At 46.1% G+C, this 24,927-nt stretch overlaps 1 protein-coding gene across 1 annotated transcript; it reads left to right on the plus strand.

The window, feature by feature from the left end:
- The first annotated feature begins 4,703 nt into the window (after nucleotides 1-4,703).
- ZIC1 (Zic family member 1) lies at nucleotides 4,704-8,153 on the plus strand. The gene is made up of 3 exons (XM_047100282.1): nucleotides 4,704-5,685; nucleotides 7,108-7,271; nucleotides 7,956-8,153. Exons 1-3 carry the CDS (start codon nucleotides 4,704-4,706, stop codon nucleotides 8,151-8,153), a joined length of 1,344 nt encoding a protein of 447 aa, XP_046956238.1.
- Nucleotides 8,154-24,927: the final 16,774 nt, after the last annotated feature.

The following is a 24,927-nucleotide window of genomic DNA, read 5'->3' on the forward strand; positions in this document are numbered from 1 at the left end:
TTTCCGGTCGAGCCTTTGAGGCAGTCCTAGCTTTCTTTCACATCTCGACTCAGTTCCCGCCTTACTTGCCCCAAATTTCCTGTGTCTCTAAATGTCTAAGATACTGATCAGAATTCTAGGCGGCTGCGGCCTGCTCCCCAGAGAACTAGTTGTAGCCCTCGTTCGAATCTGGGAGAAAGAAAGCCAAGTCCCGAACCCGTGGCCCGCTACGCGCAGAGAGCGGATCCCAGCGGTCAACTTCCTGAAGCAGGACGAGGATACGCCAGGGCGAGGATCCGGGCCCCGCGGCTGACCCAGCCAGCATCTCCCCTCCGGTTGGGGCGGAGAAGTTCCATCATCTTGCTGCCAGCAAGGCTGACTTAGCTCCTTTGACCCTGGAAAGGGGAAGCCGGGTCCCTCCCTGCCATCCTCGCAGGGACCGGCGAGAAGCTGCCTGGAGGGGGGGGGGGGGGTCCTCCTCCTGGAGAGGGTCCCGCTCACTTGGTGAAAAGAAAGCTCTCCGCCACGACTCCCCTCCTTGTGCCTATGGTGGGGCACCCAGGCAGTTTACAAGGAGGGGAGGAAAGGCGGGTGGGTAAGAAGCTGGTCTTGGTCCCGGTGCCAGTGGGAACCCCATTCGTCCTCCTTGCCCCCCCCCCTCCCTGGGAAGAAAAGATGGACTCATCCCCAGCGCTGCCCTTGGCGGAAGGGCCCCCTCCTCCCCTCAATGTCAATGGGGTGGGGCCTATGCCCACGGTTGGGGGGCTAATGAGGGAGGGGATGGGGAGAAAGTCTAGCTGGGCCTCTTTCCCCAGTGGGGTTTGGGTGCCAGTGGCCCCGCGAAGGGCGCTTGCTACCCGGCAGCTGGCTGTACAGGTCCCGTCTATCTGCCCCCTGGACTCACACACTTACCCCGCTCCACCTGTTGCCGGGATCGCCTCATTTCTGCACATCACTTTGGGGTGGCCGAGGGGGAACCACAAACCCCTCCAAGCCTCTCTTTTGTGGTTCCAGCGAGGCGGTCATCCTTCATTTCTCCTTTTCCAGCTTTCGGGAAGCAGTTAGGGAATGTATGATGAAGCAGAAATGAGCCGTCAGGATGATATTTTAATGGCTTATATGTCACGTTGGTGCATGTGGCTTTGAACTGGAGCCGCTTGCGTTTCCTGCAGAGAGCGCCGCAAATCCCACTTGATAACTTCTACAACCCACAACTTTTTTTTTTTTTCCTCACATTCACTCTTACCCTGTATATTTGGAAGCGTTTCCTAAAAATACCCTCTTGTCAACGTCCCCCTTGGATTTTCCACGGACTGGAGAGAGAGGACTGACTTTTCTTTTTTGAAGAATTATTTTCCCTCTCCCCCTCCCAACGGCTACCATTCCCCCTCAGGTCCCCTCCCTTGTTTTTTTTTTTTTTTTTTTTTTTGAACGGCAGGCGAGGTGGGTTCAATATTTGTTCTCCCTAGTGAGAACACTATTACAGCCTCTAGAGAAAACTTCTCCTTGCAAATAAGGTTTTTACAACTGAAATGAAGGCAAGATCCAACTTCCCCTTGAGTAGTTCTGATACATCTTTTGAACAAACTGTCTAATTGTTTTGTTTTGTTTTTGAAAAACCACCCCTCAAGCCATAGCCCTTTTCCCTCCATTCCCCAACCTGGTTCCACTCAAAGTTGGTGGGGAATACTGGGCTGCTATACTGACTTGTTGCTGGGTACAGAACATATGATTTTTTTTTTTCCTTTCTCAAATTTCTATTTCCCAGCACAATAAGCGCAAATGCTGGCCAGGTCCCTTCAGACACCGGGAAACCATCCCAGATACACAAGCGGAGTTTTGAGCCGGGAGAGCCCAGGGAAAGGGCAACTCATCTTGCCAACACCAAGCGACAATCTAGTCGATGAAAAGACCAGAAAATTAGAAAGGCGAGGAGAGGCTGCCGCTGACCCTGCCTTCCTCCCACCGGTGCGGCCCGCGCGGGCGACTGGGCAAAAAAATATTCATTTTCATTTTTTCCTCTCGCCGGGGCACTGGTGAGTTTCCTAACGGGGCCGCCAGTGAAAGGATGAGTTGAGGTTTCTTTGTCTGAGAAGAGTTTAGGGCTCTGATTCAGCTGCAAAGAAGCCAAATGAAGTTAGAAACAAAGGGCAAATTGAAGGATTCCGACTCTTGGCTTTTTGTGTTTTCCTTACTAGAAAATAATTAGACCTAATGAATATGCAGACGCTACAGCTAAACCCTCGGCCGGCCGGCCGGGGCTGTTGGGTTTTAAACAGAGCTTCCAGAAATGCAACCTTCATCCCCCAACCCCCCGCATCTGCGTGCATTTTTTGAAATGCATAAATGTTGCTCGCCTTAATTGATTGAGTCACAGGGATTTTTTTTTTCCTGCTTTTAAGTGCCATACTCCTCTACCTTTCAACAATCATTTTAATATATAGTCAATGGCTCTTTGTGGACGGGACAAAAAGCAACTACGCGCAGTTGTTGAATAGACTTTGCGCTGGGCAAAGACAGGTTAATCGAGGGCCGCATCGCGAAAACAAGCGAGTGTTGTATGTTTGCACTGAATCCAAATGTCTGCATTTTCCTAACTAAATCAAAGGGAGTGTTATTTCTTTTTCTGCTCACTCATCTGAAGGTAAGTAAATTTTCTCTGGCGATCAAAAGCCTGGTCGGCAACAAAGACCGCGCCCGCTTTTTCCACCGTCCTGGTGTGGCGAGTTGCGGAATTTCAATAACTGTGACAAGGGTGACTGATTTGTGAACCAGAAAAGGTTTGAATGTCACAAAATTTACATTGGTCCTATCTATCGGGGATTTAAATACCAAAAAAGTATTCGGGGGATTTCTAGGGAGCTTTGGGCAGTATTGAAGAACAATGGCGCGTTGGGAAATTTACAGTTTTACCTGAATGAAAGGGGCCTCGGTTGGGAACAGGAGTGCAGAGGGAGGGGGTTAGCGGGGGCAAACCAGGGAGACTAAGGAAAAGGAAGAAAAAAGAAGAATAACCCAGGAGAAGGAAAAAAAAAAAACCCAACTCGGCAACAATGTTTCCAATTTGCCACACACAAAAATATGTCACCTTAACAATCTGGAAAGTTAAGAGAGCTCATCCACCTGTGCTTATTGGGGGGGGGAGGGAAGCGCAGGAAGCCTGGTTTATTTGATAAAAGTGAGAAAATCGAGGCAGCCGATTACCCTCAGAAATCACATTTCTTGTAAATTCATAGTGGAGTGCCCGTGTGCTACCGAGATCTTAAATTATGAACAGGAGGGGGACGAGGCAAGAGGGAAGCAAACTTCAAAAGGAGCAAATAACAAAAGCCTCCTTTGCTGCCCTTGAAGGGGTGGGGGTAGAGGGGAGAAGAAAGAAAAGAAAGTTGCTGAATCGGGACATTCTGGAAGTGCCTTAGCTGTGTTTACCAGCCCCATCCCCACCTCCTACTCTCGGAGACGCCCGGAGTAGCTAATCGCTCAGCTAAGAGCAGGTCTGAAGAAGGACTAGATAGAGAAAAAGAGAGAGAGAGATGATAGAGATAGAAATAAGAGTGAGAGGGAGTGGAAGAGGGAGAGGGAATGGGAGACAGAGAGGCATCAGAAGAGAGAAGGAATGTATATCACTGCGAGAAGGAAAAGGAATCGTGGCAAAACAATTCTTCCATGAGAAGAGGGAAAAATTTGGCTAAAAAAAAAAAAAAAGTTGCTACTCCTGGCAGCCCTGTTTGTCAAAAGGGGATGTCAAGCGCTTTACAATACCTGGGATTGATGAGGCGGGCGGGCCAATGAACGGCGCGCGGCGCCTCGGCGCGCCCTCCGTTGGCGCGGCGGCTGCAGGAGGGGGGAGTGTGGGCACACCAATGGGCGCCCGCGTCAGCAGCACGTGACACCTCCCCCTGCTCCCATTCATCAAGGGGGGGACGGTGTCGTCCTTTCAATTCATTTATCTGCAGGAATGATTGCTGCTATCAGTCTCGCGCTCACCGCCCGGCTGAGGAGGTGAAAGTTTCTCCCCAGGAAGATAAACCGCAAAAGACAATATTGTGCATGATTTGCGCCTTTTCTTTGGTTTTTTCTTTCTTTCTTTTTTCTCCCCCCCCTTTTTTTTTCGCAAAAAGCAGAGGGGGAAAAAGGAGAGTGAAGGAGCGAGAAGGCGAGCCTGAGAGAAAGGAGAGAGAGAGAGAGAGAGAGAGAGAAAAGAAAGGGCGAGGGGCTAGTGGAGAAGTAAGGAGGGGCATACGGCGCGAGGCGGAGAAAGGGCGAGCAGTCGCGGCTCCGGCGCTCACATTCCTCTATGCTACAAATCCGGGAGGAAGTTTTTTTTGGGGGGCTGAGATGCTCCATGCCTTTCCCTGGGCAGCCTTGACGCAAGGTCCTCTCGGCAGAGACTGAGCGGCGAGAAAGTGCGAGCCGGGCCGGCAAGGTCTGTTTGGCGGGAGCCGGAGCCCGCCTTGCTTGCGGCCCGGAGCCGTCCGGCTTCCCCGAGCTTGGTCAGGCGGGCGTCCCGGCGCGTCGCGCCGCTGCCTGCGGGCTAGGACTTCGCGAGGTGGGTCGACTCCTCCTCCCTCCTCTTCTTCTTCTTCCTCTTCCTCCGCCTCCCGTTCCTCCTCCTCCTCCTCCTCCTCCTCCTCCTCCTCCTCCTCCTCCTCCTGATTTTCCCTCCTCGGCGGGCGAGGGTGGGGGGGGGCGGGGGAGGCCGGGGCTCGCCCCGAGCAGCCACGATGCTCCTGGACGCCGGCCCCCAGTACCCCGCGATCGGCGTGACCACCTTTGGCGCGTCCCGCCACCACTCGGCGGGCGACGTGGCCGAGCGCGACGTGGGCCTGGGCATCAACCCGTTCGCCGACGGCATGGGCGCCTTCAAGCTCAACCCCAGCTCGCACGAGCTGGCCTCCGCCGGCCAGACGGCCTTCACGTCTCAAGCGCCCGGCTACGCGGCTGCCGCGGCCCTGGGCCATCACCACCACCCGGGGCACGTCGGCTCCTATTCGAGCGCAGCCTTCAACTCCACGCGGGACTTTCTGTTCCGCAACCGGGGCTTTGGCGACGCGGCAGCGGCAGCCAGCGCTCAGCACAGTCTGTTCGCTGCTTCAGCTGGAGGCTTCGGGGGCCCACACGGTCACACGGACGCCGCGGGCCACCTCCTCTTCCCTGGCCTTCACGAGCAGGCGGCGGGCCACGCGTCGCCCAACGTGGTCAACGGGCAGATGAGGCTTGGCTTCTCCGGGGACATGTACCCGCGGCCCGAGCAGTACGGCCAGGTGACCAGCCCGCGTTCGGAGCATTATGCAGCACCGCAGCTGCACGGCTATGGGCCCATGAACGTGAACATGGCCGCGCATCACGGCGCCGGCGCCTTCTTCCGTTACATGCGCCAACCCATCAAGCAGGAGCTCATCTGCAAGTGGATCGAGCCAGAGCAGCTGGCCAACCCGAAAAAGTCGTGCAACAAAACTTTCAGCACCATGCACGAGCTGGTCACGCACGTCACCGTGGAGCACGTCGGCGGACCTGAGCAGAGTAACCACATCTGCTTTTGGGAGGAGTGTCCGCGCGAGGGCAAGCCCTTCAAAGCCAAATACAAACTGGTCAACCACATCCGCGTGCACACGGGCGAGAAGCCCTTCCCCTGCCCCTTTCCTGGCTGTGGCAAGGTCTTCGCGCGTTCTGAGAACTTAAAGATCCACAAAAGGACGCACACAGGTACGAAAACGCTGTTCTTGAATCCTCACCCCTCATCCCGGGTCTGGGACCCGAAATCCAAAAGTCAGCGGCCGGGGCGCACAAAACCGGCCGCGATTGGGTCTGGGCGTCATTTTCCAGTAGGCAGGCAGTGAAAAGTGTGTGCTGGTTTTGTTGTTGTTGTTGTTGTTGTTGTTTTCAGTTTGAGGCTTGAAATTATGAAGAGGTATAGAAAGGATCGGACAAGATGTATCTAGGAATATAGATTTTAAAATGAGCACTAAAAAGCCTGGGAGAGCAGAGAGACAAGCCCAGCTTTGCGGAGACCTTGGTGCGCGCGAAGCCGAGAGAGGTGGCAGGCTCTCGGCGGCGGAGGCGCCAGCCGCTCCAGCTGCAGACAAATCTAAACGTTTGCTTCCAGCCAACATCTCTCTCCACGCACCTTAGTGAGGACTTTGTCAAAGGAAGGAACTGAGAAAATTGGAAGAGATAGGACGAAGGCGCAGAGAAAGAAACAAAAACCGAAAGGGGGGGCGGAGGATTGAAAGCAAGTAAGTTGGGCCTGAGGAGGCTTTTGGAGACTTCTGCATAAAGAGCCCAATTTTAGCAGTGACTTGATTTTGAGTAGGCTTGAAGAGTTGGGATAGTCGGCGGAAGGCGAAGTCTTTTTTTGTCAATTAGATTCTATGAGGTAGTTTTCAAAACACCGAATATTCTGCATTGGCCTTTAAAAATAAAGAGACCGGTCGGGAACAGTTAAAAGAAAAGTTCGCGGCGAGCTCAAGGCTGTGGTCTGAGTCCCAGGCCATTCCAGGCCTCTAGCGCCAACAAGGCCGGGAATCCTGTCTGCTTTCCCATTCTGGTTTGCCGGGGTGATTTCTGTGAACCGCGTTTGGAACTTGGGGTTTAATGCCGGAGTGAGGGAAGAATTTGCGGCGCCGAGCTCTCGGCCCCGATTACCTTATAAAATGTGAGTGTGTGTAGGGGGTGGGGTGGGGTGGAGGAGGCGACCAGGGGGGGTGCGGAGCATCGGGGAGGGGGTAGGGGGTGGAGAGAAGAGCAAAACAGCAGGAGAAGCAGCTCGCGATGTGAAAATTAGAAACCAAGAGCTAGGTAGAAGCCGCCGGAAATCGTCTGTATAGCCTCAGGCAGAAAAACCAGCAGTCAGACCTGCTGCTGCTCTGGGATCTAGAAAAACTACCACTACTTATAATAATACTAAAAAATTAAATCCGGATCTGATTGGATTAGGAGTTAAAATGGTTCAGATACCAATAATTCCGCTGAAGATATAAGACTTTATTGAAGACCCAGGTTTTTGAACTTGCAAAGTATTAACACTGGGCTGCTTTGTTTTGGTTTTTATTTCTTCCATGGTTTATATTTTTAAAAACAGTTGCAGGATTTGTTCTAATCAGACTTCTTTCTTGCCTTTCGCACCAGGGGAGAAGCCCTTCAAATGCGAGTTCGAAGGCTGCGACCGACGCTTTGCCAATAGCAGCGACCGCAAGAAGCACATGCACGTGCACACGAGCGACAAGCCCTATCTTTGCAAGATGTGCGACAAGTCCTACACGCACCCCAGCTCGCTGCGCAAACACATGAAGGTAATCGCCGCGCTCTCGCTGCCCGCCTTCGAGCCGGGGCCTGCCCTGCTCTTCGGCCAGGGTCGGGCGGCGAGTCAGGGTCGCCGGCGGGAGGAGCGGGGGCGCAGGCAGACAGGAACCGGTTCCACTTTGCTGAGTGGGGCCGGGCGGAGAGGGCAGGGGCTCGAAAGGGGGGGTGGGGGCACCCCAGGGCGTTCTAAGTTCACCGCCGAATGAGAAAAGTAAAAAGCAGTGTGCACTGGAGCAGAAGCCGCGGCAGTTTGGCCCAGGTAGGGAGCTAGGGCTGTACCGGCGGGCTGGCTCTGCCGAAGCTGCCGCCATTGGAGCCGCCGGCGTCGGCAGAAGAGTTGGGCTCTTGCGCGCAGGCCTGAGCGTTTGCTTACCTAACTCTGAGCAAGCAAAGTCCAGCGGCTGCGGGAGGGACCATCGCGGGCTCTGGCCTCCAGTGCAGCCTCTCTCTTCCCAGTTCTATTTTTCTTTTGTGAGTCCCGGGGGCGCTGTGCCTCTCTGGAGCGCTGCCTTCGCAGGGCGGAGGCGGGCAAGCCTCCCTCCGGCCCGCCAGGCCTCCCGCGAGCTGCACGGGATTCAGCGCGGCGTGGGGAGGCGGCCCGCGGCCTTCACCCCTGCTGGGCGGCCGCCGCGCGCGCTCGGTGTCTCCGTAAAAACGCGACTTTATTCCCGCAGGTCCACGAATCCTCCTCGCAGGGCTCGCAGCCTTCGCCCGCCGCCAGCTCCGGCTACGAGTCCTCCACGCCGCCCACCATCGTGTCTCCCTCCACAGACAACCCGACCACCAGCTCCCTGTCGCCCTCCTCCTCCGCAGTCCACCACACAGCCGGCCACAGCGCGCTCTCTTCCAATTTTAATGAATGGTACGTTTAAACTCAGAAACAGAACACCGAGCAAAACCCTATTTAAGAGACTGAACACACACGTACACAAAATATTACTGAATGAACCCTGCGAATCAACACAGCCCCCCCACCCCCTCGCCCCAGACCCCGCAGTCCTATTTTTTTTAACCTGCCAAAAGACCCAGGACCGAGTAAGAGAAAGAATACCCCAAACCTTTTATTTTTTTTCCTTTTCTTTCTTTCTTTTTCTTTGATTTATCTTTTTCTTTTTCTTTTCCTTTTTTTTTCTTTTCCTTTTTTTTCTTTTTTTTTTCTTTTTTGGCAAAGGTTTGGTAGCCGAGGGGCGGGAGGGTGGTCGAGGAGAAGGCGGCCGCCTGACCAAGTGCCGCTAACCCCGACCGAGGGCCAGTTTCTCGTCGGAATCGAACAGGCTCTCTGGGCGTCCGTTTTTGTTTTTTGTTGGTTTGTTTTTTTGTTTTTGTTTTTCTTTGCATTCTTGTAAATACAGAATTACTAGCTTAAAAAATGTACTGTTGGATTCTGTAAATAGTTATATCTCGGTTGGAGCGGGCGGGTGGGTTCGTGGCGTTGTGGTCTTTGCATTGGGGGAGGGGGGAGGGGCTGGGTGGGTGGGGGAGGGGAGGGAGGGTGGGCGGCCGAAAGCCAACTGTTTGTACTGAATGGCAAGAATGTTCTAGTAAATGTGTACCAAAATGTGAATTACTTTGTACGATTTCAGTCTCCACGTCGACCTAACAGAATATTATTGGTATTAATGTGCTTTTTTTTTTTTTTTTTTTGTATAAAGTGCAAACATTTCGTCCCAAAGTCTAAGTACTTTAGTGCAGTAAAATGTTGTTTCACGTCCTGTCAAGAATTCGTATAGTACGAGCCTGGATCTGCGTGTCAAACTGTTCCATTTGTTTATGTAAAGTGATATTAAAAAAGATATAAACTATAACTGTCCGTTGCTTTTGGCAAAAGATACAACCACATAATGTATATAATTCCTAGTTTCCATATTTATCCGCATGTAAAGGGCCGGTTTATTCATGTTACAGCTATTCAATATTTATGGCTAGAAAAACTCGTATGTACACTTTAGTTTCCAGAACTGTTTGGTAACCTTTCGTACCTTATTAAAGATTCTTAAATCTCAGTGATTGTGGTAGGAATTTCTTCTTCACCCCCAGCAACCTGCTGCCTCTTCCGCCAGCTTTAGTGGGTCTTGAGAAAAGCTTTCCAGTCTCCCTCGCCTTTCTTTTCTGTCATCGCAGGTCGTATAAACGTGATAAATGAACGCTACCCTGCTGGCTCTCCGAGAGGGTGTAATTAGTATTTATATCAAAATTTATGAAACAAATTTTCGGCCGCTGTATAATTTAAATGACCTTTGCAGACGTAGAATAACAACCATAAAAATAACAGAAATAGATTGCACAGGCGACATCAATATTAATGTAGGTGAATTGTCAGAAGCTCAGGGGCTCACTCTGCAGTGTTGCAAATGAACTTGAAGCAGAGGGTTCCGCTGCCCCCCAAATTAAATTCCCCGGGCTGAAACCGACTTACAGATTTACAATATCATATTTTAAATTGCTGTCTTCAATTAAACCATTTACGGCTATAACTAATTTTCAGGATGTTGATGCATGCTTTTACAGACCTTCCTTCTTTGTACAAAAGTAAACGTCCATAAAGCGTCTTACTTATATTTCTTCAAACGTGATGCTAATTTAAATTAATTACTTCCTATGATATGTTATTATTCCTATAATTTTGCCACTGTTATTAGTTCTTTCAAAAATACATCTAGGGAAGAGAATTATTTTATGTAATTTGATTATCTTTCTATCTCTTTTATTTATTTCTCATTTACTTAAGAAATTCGTTCCATTGGCTGGCGTTGATACAGTAAATTTGTAAATGAGGAGACAATATAAAAAATCTAAATTACTTGTGCTTAATGACTGTAGCAGAACGCCTTTTCTCTAAATCAGATTGTCTTTCTTGCAGTTTAGTTTGATAGATTTGCAAGCTATGCTGCTCCTTCGAAGTTAGCTGCGCTGGTAGGAACGCGAGCTTCTTTGTCTCTGGTTGTAGCTTGCATGATCGCCCCATTAAGCAGACAACGTAGGAGAGATCACAAATCAGGGCCTTGGCTGTAGCTGCAAGGGTGTGGATGTGTCAGAGCAGGAGGCAGAAACTGACCTCACTGTGGGCAAGGACGAACCTGGACCTGCTTTTTTAATATACTCTGTGTTTCAGGGAATCACAGGCCATATTGACTCAGTGAAGCAAAGTAAGAGGGGGAAACCCTACAAAAGTGTAAGAACCCCTTCAGATACTCACATCTATTTTAAAGTGACATTAATTTTTCAGAGTATGCCATTGACCAATTACAAAATCAAAATGTTAAATTCTCTTTAAAAATTCTTTGTTGACGTGGCTTTTCATTTATTGCCATTTGTATTTGTCACTTTTAGCCGACAAAGTTTTATTGGTGGAAGGGATTGCTGCACTTTATTTAGCACATGGAAAACTGGAGATGGTGGTGTTTAACTTTTTAAAAAATACTATTGTGATTCTAAGAGTAAATATCAACCTTCCATGAAAAGAGCGCCACCTTGCAAGGTTTGGCGATATTTAAGGAAGTTGAACACCTACATAAGCATTGCTTCTAACTCCTAAGATTTGTGAGACCAAAAGCTAGCCCCAATTGGCTTTGGAGGTTCCAGATTGATTAACAGTGTAGTACTTGAAGTGACACCAGACATTAGGCCCAATAATTTTTTTAAACATGGAAAGAAGAATAAAGATAGCTCCATCTCTCTAGGAAAGTCAGATAAACACCTCAATTAATAATCCTTTCTCTTCCCATTAGGAATCAGAATGTCTGGTAGCCTGACATGAGTATTTATGACAATGATCACAATCACAATAATAACAATACTTTTTAACTTTTTTAGTATATTTGAGAAGATAGTAAATGAGTGCATTTTTTCTTTTGACCATTCATAAAAGCAGTTGACTTCAAATTTGTAAATATAAATGTGTCATTATTTGTTATGTTCCTGGTTATTTAATATTATTGTAGAATAATTATACTATGATACATGATTTAAGTAGGATATTTTAAATATAAATTTTAGGGGTCAATATTTACTCTAAAAAAACATTTGAGGAATACTGTGTGTGTCTGTGAATAACACTCACAGGAAAGGAACTTTTACAGCAGAAGCCAATATTTATGCCAAAGCCCCTCATGCTTTCTTTTCTCCAACACCCACCACAAAGAAAAAGTCATTAATGATGTAGGTCGCTTAAAAAAAATGCTTCAAACTTAAATGTAGCCTATTATTTTGCTGGTACCTTTAATGTCTGCTTCTTGAGATGTATTCTTCATACTTTTCTTCATGGGCTATTAGGTTTTGAAATACATGAATGTGAACAGCGAGATATATTGTTAGACCCTATTTAGCAGGAGCACAGGATGCTGCAAATGGCTGGTTTCTGTGTGTAGCTGTAGATTTTGGTTTAGGTAGAAAGCCATCCTGATTCATATTTCAACTGCATTGTAATCTGGATACTACCAAATGATTGGAACAGCTGACAAGTTATTAAAAAGTTATATTGTGTCAACAAAAAAATGCCTAAGTACAAGCAATCATATTTGAGAAATGAAGAGAAATGAGTTGTGGTTTGTGTGTGTGTACATTTACAGAATAAGCATATAAATATACAAGCACCATTTATATGGGGGCTAAGTAATTTTCAACCATTTCAGATCCTTTGTTTTCTTCTTCAAAAGCTACCCCCAACTGCTTTAAGCATTTGCAGCTGATGATTTTGATTTTTTAAAGTCAAGCATTCAAGTTAACCTTTAAGAAGCAAACCACCTCCAAAAGAAAGATGTAACCTTTCAATTGGCCCATATGCTTATCATTTTTTTTCTTTTTCTTTCTTTCTTTCTTTCTTTTTTTTTTCTTTAGCTGACAATGAAAATAGCACTAACCTTCTTTGGTGATGGGCCTGGCATTTAGATGTTTCTATTTGTTGATTGTGAAGTTTTCTCAGAACTTTTAAGGGCTGGCAACAGAACTGTACTCCCCAGCTCTGAAGCCTTCCAGACAGCCCATTTTTGAGGCCAAGATGTAACCAGTGTGCTGGATCCCTTGTGAATCAGTGCTGGTGTAGTTAGTACCTAAACATACTGCTTTCCAGGAAGAAGCTTGGAGAAGGCCCTGGTCCCTAAAGAACAGCATCAGTTTAAGATGGGTTGGGGAGTAACTATATATGGTCTGGCAAACTCAAAAGGAAAGCCCTGAGCTTGGGCTTTTGATTATTTGTGAACTAGATATGAAACCATCAGATTCCAGAGATTCCCAATTCACATTTCTTTCTTTTTTTTTTAATGTGAAATACTAATTAGAAATTTATCTCCTCTCTAGGTATAGAGTTCTCACTTCCTCCTAGCACCAAGTGTAGTTCTTAGAACCTTGTGTTATTATTGGCTAAAAAAAAAAAAAAAAAAAAAGTCTTGCTTTCATAAAGATGGTCACAGTTGACAGCACTCTCTGGTTTTAGAATTTTTTAAAATAGAGGGGCAATGAAAAGATATATCCCATCTATGCCAGTTAAGCCACTAAAGGTTGACATTATCTATGGTACTCTTTCAGCTTTTACCACCTCATTCACCATCAGTACCATTCAAACTGGTTGGATATAGAAAGTAATACTTTATAAGGATACCTATATATATATATTTTTCAAGTGACAATTACTAGTTTGGGGCTAGAAATAATAAAAAATGTTAACAACTTCCTATGACATGTCACATTTGAGCCTTTTCTTCAAAGTTTATTGCAAATATAATGGTGTAATATACACAGAGAATGGGCAATATTCTCCATTAATCTATGCAAGACTGGTTGCTCCAGAGTCTCTGCCTGAGCAAGAGGCAACAAGACCAGGCCAAACCAGGGACTATTTATACCATGCAAGCTGAATTCTGGCATTAGTTCCTAACGTTTATTTCCACTTTAGAGGAGGAGCTAGAACAGTATAAAGTTTCCAATTGATGTTAAATTGGAGGTGGGTTTCTCAAGAATGAGAAATAAGAGTTAGCTATCCAGTATGGAAATAACATTGTTTGGCAGCGAAGATGCTAGAGACTTAAAACTGTCAACTGTCCACAATATTTTGGCTGCCTCTAATGGTTGCAGGGCATCTCTAGTAAATGCAGGGAAATTCACTGGTTGTGAAACTTACACAGTGATATTTTCACCTACAGCACCTACAGCCTACTCTTAAGCGTGGATATAAACATATGGGAATCGTATCTTTAAAAAAAAAAAAAAGCCTCCAGACGTTTGAAGTCGAGATACCTTAGCAAATCTATCCTTTGTGTAACAATTTTCATTAAGCTACAGAAAACATAAGGACGTAAAGACAGTGAGAGAAGCTCACATCTTGATTCCTTTTTAAAAATCATCTGTCCACTCGGAAAAACCCTAGCTTCTCGCAAAGCAAACTGAGTTGTGGAGGAAGGTAAAACCAAGAGAATGGCGTGGGTGAGTCTATGTGTCAAGGGAGATTTTTGTCCTAGAGAATTTCCTGAAAAAATATAAACACAGGGGTTGGGGGTGGACGTGTGCGTCGGGGGTGGAGGGTGCGGAACAGCAAGACTTCCCCACAGCACCACCACCAAAGGCCAGGCGGTCAGCTTTTGAGGGGCCCTTTGCGCCACCCTGCAGGCCAGCGGGGCGCTTTCCAAGTCGCTGCCGCGGGCTGGGGCTGCGTCTGGGAACGCAGTGCGCATGCGCGGCCCGCGGCCCGCGGTTCCACGTGCTGATGAATATGCAGCAGGCGCCTTTGCCCACGCGGGCTGCGGAGGGAACCTCTCAGAGGCTCAGGCCTGTGAAAGCCGCCGGCCGGGATGCCAAAATAGTGCGGCGAGGAAGCTGCACGTGTTTGTTTTCAAGCCGCGCTGGTTTAAGTGAGTTCACAAAGCCAGGCAGACAGAGTAGGCTCGAGCCTAAGCTCGCAGAACTTAGAAAGAACCGAAAGCTGAGCCGGCCAGGCGGTCTCCCTTACCCTGAGGGCCTGCGAGGTGCGAGAGTCCCAGACCAGAGCCAAGTCCGCTGAGGATTCCTCCACCTCCCGTCCCCGCCCAAACCGGAAGCTGGCATCCTGGCTCTTCTCATCCCTTAGCTCCTAGACGGGGCACTCTCCCCTCTGCCCATAGAGAGAACCCAAGCCTGAGATGGCGGGAGGGGGGAGCAGGCAGTAGGGGTTTCCTAGTGCCCACTTCTTTGCCCAGATATAGGCCTGAATGTCCCCCTGTCTGTCTCTCTCCCCCTTTCCTTTCTCTCTCCTGGTCCCTCTTCCTCTTTCTGTGCCCTAGCCCTAGTTACCCATTTAGGGGGTTAGCAGCAGCTCGCTCTAAGGTTTTCACTTGACCCTTCCCAAATAATGCTCGTCAGCTCGCTTGTCTACGAGCGGATGTAGTTCTGTTAACCTCAAACGTGCTTATGTGATGACTGGTGGAGGAACTGCCCTGGCTGAGAGACCTGGCAAGTGTAGGGTTTGCTGAGAGACATCCGGAGTTCAGGCGCTGGTGACATTCTTGGGGTTCTGCACGGTGCATGACATTTTGTGGCCAATGTGCTGACAGTTACAGAGCGAGTGAATAACCTGTCTGGTGGAGTGACCAACGCTTTTAAACAAAGGGGAGGGGTGGTGGAAGGCCCTTGGATCATTCTATTCTCAGACGCCTATAGAGTCCTGTCTTTGAGTGTGTTGGTCAAAATCCAACCAACTGGATTGGATGCCATGGCATCAGATAATGGCTGCCTCAGGTTCTAATCTTCAGGATTTTACTTTTAACTGAACGGGTGGACCCATTCCTTGACACCCATCCCTCTTGCTTCCTCCACTGCCAACAGGAGAGGCCTTGTGCCACTGCAGTCTTACTGAGGGCCAGCTTCACCCTACCAGCTCTGATGGGGGGCCGTAGCATCATTCCATCTGACAGTCACCAGTCGCCAAGTCTTCTGCTGAAGGGTGCAGCCGAGAGGGGTTTTGGAAACGTTCCTGCCAGGACGAGGCCTTTTCTCTTTGCCAGCCTTTAGGTCTCAGAGTTCGATAATACAAAGATGGTTTGAGAAGAGCCTCACGGACCTGGATCCACAGAAGCCTGGCAGAAGCCCCTCACTCCCACACCCAGGGACTTGGCGGAACGGGCTGGAGCGAGGGGTTCTCTTGTCCGAGGTCCCCGGACGCCAGAGCGTCCAACGTTTAGTCCCGGGTGCAAAATCCCTTGATCCACTGAACCCCTGCCACAAGAGCCACCTCACGGGAAACCCTTCGCGATTTGGGTCCTTTTGTGTTTAAACGTGTTATGGGGAGGGCGATTCCACGGACTCCATGCTAATGATGAAGACCTGTGTCGGGCACACTCTGAGCAGAAAGCTCAAACCCAGCGTGGGTTCCTGCGTTCCTCCCCAAAAGGCCAAAGCCCAAAGAACCCTTTTCATTTGGCGAGGGGCTTGACGAAAGGGAGGGGCGTAGGCGGGAGCGGGCCGGGGTCTGCAAGCCAGCGGCCGGACGCGACGGACTTGCCCGGCTGCTCAGCTTGGCCGCCAGCATCAGTGCCTGCGACTTGGTTGCTTCCTCTCCGGCCAGAGAGTGGGGACGCTTCTCCCCCCCCCCCCCCCAACGGCGCCTCGGGGTCGGCGCCAGAGGCCCAGAGGCTCTGGCCTGATGGAGGCGAGGCAGGCTCTGTGGCCTCCCCGGGTCAGTCCGAGTTTAGTCTGCGGAGGCGACGGCGGGGGAGCTGGCCGGGGCCAAGATGGACCCCAAACCAGACAGGCGCTTTCCTCCCCCCCCCCCCCACTCGCGCCTTAGTCCCTGCCCATATTGCCCGTCTCCGGTAGGACTATCTGCCCGGCTTCTGTCTGCTGCCAACCTTGCCCGAAACCTAGACCCCAGACTTGGTAAGTCGCGTTCTTCCCCCACCCCGCCCTGCCACCTTCCTAGCGGACTGGGCCCGCGACTTCGTGCACGCGCGTGGCCCGAGGCGCGCGCTGAGAAGTTGGGCTGGTTTGGAGCAGCCGCGCGAATCCGGCCTCTGCGGCTGGTGTGTATGAACGCCTAGGACCTCAAGGTAGTGAGAAATGTCGCGGGGCTCCCCAGTGAGGCGGGAGCGAAAAGGGTCCAGCCTCGCTCCCCTGGATCCTCTTTGTCCCTCTGGACACCAAAAGCTACCTTTTAAGAATAAGCTTTCTGCTGGTCTCTAAAGAGAGAGAGCGAGAGCGAGAGGAGAGAGCGAGAGGAGAGAGAGAGAGAGTGTTGGGGGAGTATGGGGGAGGGAAACTGTCCCTTCCCTAAAGCAGTGTCTAATCCCTAAGGTCTCCAACAAAGTTTACTCAGAGGTTTCATTCGAATGCTGTGAAGTCCTTGTCGTTGTTGTTGTTACTATTTTAAGTGAAGATTTCTAAGTCACGCTTCTCAAATATACGTGCCTCTTGAGGACATTTCGACAATTACCTTGTCCACTAACTCCACTCCCTTCCCCTGGAAAAAAAAATAAACGTAATTTTTCAGTAGTTGCCCGAGGACCCATCGTTTACATGTCACTAATGTGAAGAAAGAAGGAAAGAAAGAAAAGCAGCCTTGGTGTTTCTCGCTGGAACTCCGTGTGCTCTATTATTGAAACGTGAAAGATGGATTTTGGGGGGGAGGGGTAGGCAGGGCTCTGGAAGAGTGCTTTTGAACCGTGCTGCCCTGTTGCACGGGACTGACCTTTGGCTGACACGGCCACGGAGCGGGCCGTTCGTTAACGAGGATTTGATACATTAGACATTCGAGCTGGGCGTGTAAACCCACACTCTGAATCCAGATTTTGCTCAAATTAGTGTACGAGGAAATGATCTTTTTAAGTCCCGAGGCTTAACCAAATGTCAGGAGGGCCAATCGCTGCCTGAAAAGGGCAGTGGAGGACACCGGGTAAAAGACACATTCCTAGCTCCTTAAAAAATAAACAAAACAAAACCAAAAAGCCTTCTCTGAATAATTCCTGAAATCTCCCAAGTCACCACTTGGACGAAATGCTTATAAATAAAGCTAATCATTCGTTCTAATAAATTCTGTTGTGTTAAATCCGAATACTAAGCAAGACTGTGAAGGCAGCGGCGCAGTTAGGGCAATAATCCTTTTCTGAGATTCGTATATTTTGAGATGCTGTTTTACTCGGTGGAGATACTGGAGTATGACAATTTATATCCGCCAGGCAGTGGGGCACACACAGAGGAGGGAGTCACAGATTTTAAAGCCGTTTCAAAGTTGACGCGTCCCTCAATTTGATTTGGTTCGATTTGTCTCCAGACGTTGGAGCCCGGAAAGGGAAGGCAGGCTGGCCACCAGCACCCTGGCCTGGAGCGCAGCGGCCGCACGGATGGGGCAGAGGTTGGGGACTTTGCTGCGGCCACTTGCAGGGTGCGGCGGCTCCCGCGGTATTTATTGACTGATTCGGGAAGGTGTCATTATATCTAAGTTCACATTAAAGCTCGAACTTAAAAAAAAAAAAAAAAAGAGTACCGCCAGAAAATGCTTTTCTTTTCTTTCCCCCAATAGCAGAGCCCGCTGTTGTCAGTTGGAATGGGGGGAGAAATTCTCTCCTGTCCAAGTTTCCAGCCACTCTAAGACTGGAAGGGGGAGGGCGAAGCGAAACGGTGTTCTTGCTCTGTACCTGGCAACCCTCTAACCGCTGGCTTCTTCACGTTGCTGTCCTGGGGAGAGTATCGCAGAGGCAGACGCAGACGTTTTATGCACCTGAGTGCTGGGTTCTGCCGCTGGGTTTCGCTGGGTCTACGCAGGGGCGGTTCCTGGGATGCGGATTTAATCCAGGGGAAAACGTACACGAAACAGTTTTTGGCCTCCTATCTTTGCTTAGAGAGGCTCTGTCTCCATTCCTCGGTGTCCTCTGAGTGTAGATGAAAAGACGGAAAATTAAACGAGAAAGGCACTATCATGGGGAAAAAAAGATAGGTTAAAAATAAGGAATCTAGGGGAGAGAGGTCATTCTCCAAGGGCCTACGTTGAAGAAATACAGACAGGGCCTATGAGAGCTACAGGACTTGCTCCACAATGGGTTTTGTAGATAGCGTCCCCACGCACAGGCCGACCGCTCGCCAAATTCTGGTTCCCGACCCTTAGGACAAGGGCAACTAAGCCGGTTGAACACTTTTCGAGACGATAGACGTCCTGGCCCCCTTTGGAAAAATCACACCTTTCCAGAATCTTGAGAACCCCGCAGGCTTGAGAAGGTTGCAAAAATGGTCTAAGAGTTAAGAAGAGAATGGAGAAAGAAGGGAAAGGTTGGTAGAGGATGGAGAAAGGAAAGATTGTGGCCAGTTAACTGAGAGATCGAGTTCATTTTCCCCCAGTGGCGGGTCCCAGCACCCTCCTACCCAGTCTGCGATCACCAGTTACTGGTGCAAGGGCGAGACACTGCCCGGGACCACCAACTTCCGAGTTGTGTCAAGTTGAGGTGGAAACGGTGGATCTATTTCATTTTAAGGTCCACTTTTGGGAGTCGGTGGGATTACTACAATGCTGATGCTTGTAAGAGTGGAAGGAAGGAAGCACTTGCCGCTTACAGACTTGCTCCGAGTTTCTTTGGCCCCCTTCTCTACAGCCTCCACCCTCGTCTAGCCCCGGGAGCCTACACCTGGGTTTGGGCCTCCGGACCCGGTCGCAACTCTGGGGTACCCGCGAGCACCCCGGAGCCGTGAACCCTGAAGTTCTAAATGCGACGTGACTTACTGGCTGGCTTGAGGAAAGCCTCTTTCGCCCCTTCTGGGATATCATCCAGCCCTGCCCGGGGCTCCCTCCCCGAAGCCCCCAAGGCCTCGGTAGGTCGGTCAGGGCCACCTTCGGGGCTGCTCGGGGGACCTGACGCAGGCCGCGCTGCCGCTGACGTCAGGGGCTCCCGGTGGCCCGAACCCCAGTCCTGGCAACAAGGCGCCCGGCGGCGTGGGCGTCATTAATTATTAGATGGTAAATATTGCAAAGAAAGCTCAAGCTATAATTCAGGCGGGAGATATATATATATATATATATATATATATATATATATATATATATATTTCGGTTTCTCAAAGCATAGTTACCAACTTCGCACCTTCTTGTGGTCCCGTCTGCCCTCTGGGTCCACACTTTTGTAGGTTTGAGCTCTTCACTTTGTAACTGGTTTTGGGGATTCTTGGTGGAAGCGCCAATATTTGTTCATGTGGGAACTGCATGGTTACAACTTCCCTGTAGATTCAAGCTTGAGGAGCTTAATCATCTCTATCAACCAAGGGGGTGAGATGTGTGTGGGCATTGCTTCATAAAGCTGGATCTAGGATGCTCACATCCCCTCTTCTGTTTCGTCAGATTCTTAGTCCGAGATCTGATACTATTATTGTTGTTGTTGTTGAGTGAAGAGGAGGGGAAAAAACCCTATCAAACACCGACAGGGCCAAGGTAAATGAATAATGCCATTCGGTATCAGGAACAAAACCTTCCATTTGTAAAATCAAACACAGCTCTCCTTTTTTCTTTTGTTTTAAAAGGAATCACACCTATAATATCTACTTAAAATAGAATGTTAAGGAGCAGTAACTTCTTCAAAATAACACTCGTTCTCGGTGCTAGCTCTAATACATTTTCAAAATCCTTTCCCCGAGGATTACTGCCGAATAAACATAGGGCACAGCAGGGTCACTGTGGCACGAATTCTCCCTTGGGCTCTTCTCTACAAAAGGAAAAAAGAAATCATGCCATATATGATGGAATTCCACAGGTGATGGTGAGGTGATTTTCTGGAAAAAGAATGAAATCATGTAAGAATTAAACTAACCCATTTGAATCAAGACAATTTTTATAGGAGTGGAAACAATAATCCACAAATTTAAGCGTCTTGCATATTATCTTACTTGTCATAAATAATTTCTCTGCAATTCTCTTGTTATATTAGCTGTTTGAAAGATCCTGTATATAAAAATAAAGTTCACATGTATCACTGCATAAGACCAAGAAGTAGCAGCTCTCAAAAATATAAAATTATCTTCATACATATGAATATAAAATGTATTTGTCAGGATCCACAGGGCCAGAATGAAAAGCCTCTCTAGTTATATCTATAGGAGGTAGAAATATCCTGAAAAGTATTCTGAAAGGCAGGTAATTTGTTTAGTGTTTCACAGACAGAAAAACAACTGACCGAACTTTAATTTTTCTTTTGGAAGTTTTAGAGCCCTGCAGGCAGCTTTTGACTCAGAACTGTGATGGTGACCATTTTATTCTCAAGTTTATAATTTATTTTTAACCAATAGTTATGTGGTAAATATTTAACAAATATATACAATCTCTCAGAAGTGTGCAATAATTATTTTCTAAAATATGAGTAAAAATGGAGCTCATTCTTATACATCAGATACATATATTTGCAGTATTGAGAGCTTTGTGAAGGAGAATTTTAAAAAGTGTCAACAGTCACATTAGTAAATGTACAAAATTCCACAAGCATTCATCAATAAAAATTTCCAAGAATTGTGTATAAAATGTGTTAGAAAAGAGATAACTGCACACAAAAAGAAAAATGAAAAGAAACCTCATTTAGAGAAATAAAAACAAACAAAGGTCCAGGGTCCATCATTTACTTTTTCTGCTATGATTATTATGTATTTCTATGGCTTGTTATACCTAGACTTTTCTTTAAAATTCCAAAAATGTGTGTTAGCTGGAATAAAAAATATTTGGAGTTGCAGACAACAGTTAATTGGCATTCAACAACTTCGGTGCTGTTTTCTATTTTACGTACTACTACTTTTATATACTACAAATCTTTCCAGAGAGTTCTGCTATTTTTGGTACAGCAGGCTGAAATTTATAGGCCTAAGATATATTCCAGACTATGTTTATAACACCCTGGCTGAGAAAAACCCTAGGATATTCATTAGATTTTTTTTAAGTCAGCTAATATTATTACAGTTCCTGAATCAATAAATATTTACAGATTTAAGGCAATAATTGAATTGAAGGGCCACATTTGAAAGTCATTGTGTGTGTGTGTGTGTGTGTGTGTGTGTGTGTGTATCTTCAAATAAGTGATTTGTACAATTTAGACAATATCCTATGGAGGTTATGTGATTTTTCTGCTGCTTCAAACATGATTTCACTTGCTGACCTCGTGAAGTCAGTTGATATTCTTGGCTCTTACTTAGATTTGCACTTGTGAAATCAGTGTCCTAGACAAGATGCTCACTAAATTTTTATGTAGTCCTCAAAGTAGTGATTTCACTTAGTCTTGCTTATGGATTAAAAAAAGCAACAACAAACCTTTTAACTTTTTATTTGTGAAAAAAAATAAATCAGGGAAATCTTAACTGATTTGGGATATAAATGAAATCAACTAGCAATTCCTATTGTAAAACCTCATTGTTAAGTTTTCTTTCTTTTTTTTTTTTTTTCCCTGAGAGTCTTGTTTCAGAAATGTGTTCTACTAAACAAGGAAGGCTACAGGAAACCTCTTTTTCTCCTTCTTAGTTTGAAAAGGAAATAAAATACATTTCCAGTGTTTTGTTTATGTGAATTACAAGGAGTATTTTCGTAAACAGGGGCAGAGGATGCTTAAGAGATGGAAACACTATTAAATTCAAATGTTTAAGAGCATGAATTTAGGAAGTGTAAACTCAGTTCTGGTCGTATACAAATAGATGTATATTTGAAGGCGATACAAATCCCACCATGTAAGTAACAAGAATAAGAGGAAAACACAATGCTCCTGCACACTCTCCTCGCTAGATCAGTGTGAAGAGCTAAATATATTGAGTATATTATTCAATCCACAGGTTCTGCAGCTGTTGCTTGTTACTTACCTGTCAGCTAACTGCACTTGACTAGACCAATTAATTGATTAATTAATTACCCCGACAAACATTAGAGATAAGTATAGTTATTGTTAATAGAGACTATGTCATTTCAAAATTAAATTTCAAATGCTTTCTTCCTTCCAGGCATATAACAGGAGAAATATACACAGTTATTTAAAATATAAGGTAAAATATGGTACTTGTCATAAGAGAGGCATACACAAAATTGGGGAATGTTTTACTTTTTGATTCTCTTTAGAAGATATTGGATGTCACTTGCTGCTTTAGAAAATCAGAACAAAATGTCATATCACGGATTTTTCTTTCTCTTTCCTTCATGCCCTCTTTTGCTCCTTTTCCTTCTCTTTAGCTCCTCCTTCTTCTCTTCTTCTCTTCCTTGCTCTAGAACCTAAGGTAAAATGAAATTTTCAGAAGACCTTTCTCAGGATGGTGGCAGTGGTGTTGTGAGCTCACTGCCTGAATCCTTGCCAGGCCTTTGTCTTTTGGGGGAAGTTTTGTCCGAGTGCCCATCTGTAGTCAGCTAGCCTGGGCTCCCATGGATGGGCTTAAACTCTGGGAATGCTGGGATCTGGGGCTGGTCAGAGCTTTTCAGCAACCAGGGTGTCCATTTTAATGGTCGAAGTGGGTCAGACCAAGCAGAGACCAAGTTCTGACAACTCTAGGTAAATATCTGAAAAGAGAACACTGATTGGTCACCAGGACATTTACACTTTATAGAATTGAGCAGGGTTTCTCTCTTTTCTATTATTTGTTTGATCTAAATACAGATTCCCTTGTCACTAACAAATAAATCTTTTGTTTGTTTTCATTATGGTTCTTTTGTTCATTTTAATTCAGTTTTTAAAATATTCACTATAAAAGTGTCAGCATAGGACTAATTTTTCAAGACTATTTTTTGTTCTGAAATATTAAGCCATGTTTTCCCTTCCCCTAAGGCTGATGTGATTCTCTGGCAGTATTTTCCAAGGAAATTTTATGTCCACTTTATAACATTTGATAGTCACCCTATGAAACTAAGAAATAATTCATGTTTTCTGAAAAGGGTTCCAATCAGGTTCTTTAGAAGCTCAAAGTAGGACTAACCTGTAACCAATCAAAGAATTAGAGGTAACTGGTCCAATTACATATTATTCACATTCCTTTTTTTTTCCCTTTGTGCTGTTTTTGGGTCATTTGGGAAGTGGCACAACTCAGATCAGTTTGATTTGTATTTTCTAGCTGTTTGGATGAGTTGATTCAAGCAGGAAGGGTCACAAAGTGTGTTTGAGGACTTTGTTGTGTCATTGTCATGTGATTCTAATCCTTTTTGTAACAAGTTTTAATATTGAGCAATTTCAAATACATACAAAAGTAGAGAGAATAATGTAATAAATCTTTATCACCCAACTTCAGAGTCTATCAACAAATAGCCCAGTTTATAATATTTCCATCCACCGTTCTCCCCCAGAATTATTTTGAAGCACACCCTAGACATCCTATTATTTAATATGTAAATATTTATTATTTAATAAGTTCTTAATGTTTGCTACAAAGCAGAGTGGCTTTTTCAAGTCAACTAGTATGTTTTTCTGAAACACTGCCTGGCCTGAGCTTTGAGCTGCTGTTCTCGATCCTTTTAACAGTTTTGCTTCCAATACCAGAGCCTTTATTAGCCACTGGAATCAAGGAGCTCTGTAGTTATCAAGAGCAAAAGAATAATTCACTTGATTATCATCATAATCAATGAAGATGGAAGCTTCAAGTGGGAAATCTCATAATCTCCAGAGTCTAGTAGTCATAATGGAGTGAGAATAATTCACTCCAAAGTTTCTGATTTGGGGAAAAGTGATGACTAGGAATCTTTTAATGAAAAAAAAATCCTATGAACTTGTACTGGTATGGAAAAATCATTGTACTTGAAAAACTGTCACTTAAATGCATTCATTGGGTTTCAGCTTTATTTCACCCAAGGTAATCCCCCAATTATTGATATAATAATAAATATGAATTTATGCACTGTGATTTAAATGTATTGTTTCCTTATCTCATTAAGTCACATGAAGCCATATGTTGTTGATTTTTCAAAAGAGAGTACTGATATTTTAGAGCTCTATGCCAAACTATTTATGTATGAAATTATGTGATGTCTGAATTTGCTTCAAATAATCTTGGGTGAGGGGTGGGAATGAGTGAGTGTAAGAACCAAGACTTTTACTGCAGGGAGATGGGTACCTGGGATTATGGTAATATTCTCTACTTCTGTATATATTTATTTTTTCTTAATAAACTAGCAAAAATGAAAAAGATAAAATGTCAAGAAGAACTCCACTAAAGTGTTTTTCTATCAGTAGAGAAGTCAAAAGAAGGAATGAAATTATATTAAAAATTAAAAAGATAAAAGTTTACTTGCATCATCCTGGACTACCCAAGCGTGTCCTTGGAGAAGCCAGTGAATCTCTTTCAACTTCAGTTTTTACATACATGAAAATACTCCCTCTGGTTTAAATAAATGCTAATATTTTTTCCATATACCCCTATGTATTAGATATGAATTCATAACACCTTGCCAGCAAAAATGTTGCTTGATAATTTAAACTTGTAGTTACTTGAATGTTTGTCATCTAAATGTTTCAAGATCTATGGAAAGGTCTGGTTGTCACTTTCTACTTGTGGTCGTTTTGTGCATTGATTATGGTAGAACATTTCTCAGTATGTGGAGAAAATACTGACAGTTATAGATTTTAAAATGAGATTCTTGCTATAGCATAATGCTTTTCTTTTTCTACTTTTCTTATGGGAAATAGAGACTCTTGAAATTCAGGGTTAACTCCTACCTCTTGTTTCTCCTTCCATAACACATCTGCCCTTCAGACTTCATTTCTG

This window comes from Lynx rufus, unplaced genomic scaffold, assembly GCF_022079265.1.
Source record: "Lynx rufus isolate CCGP_SWC_20201006 ecotype Redwood Valley unplaced genomic scaffold, mLynRuf1.p SCAF_5, whole genome shotgun sequence".
NCBI classification, from domain to species: domain Eukaryota; kingdom Metazoa; phylum Chordata; class Mammalia; order Carnivora; family Felidae; genus Lynx; species Lynx rufus.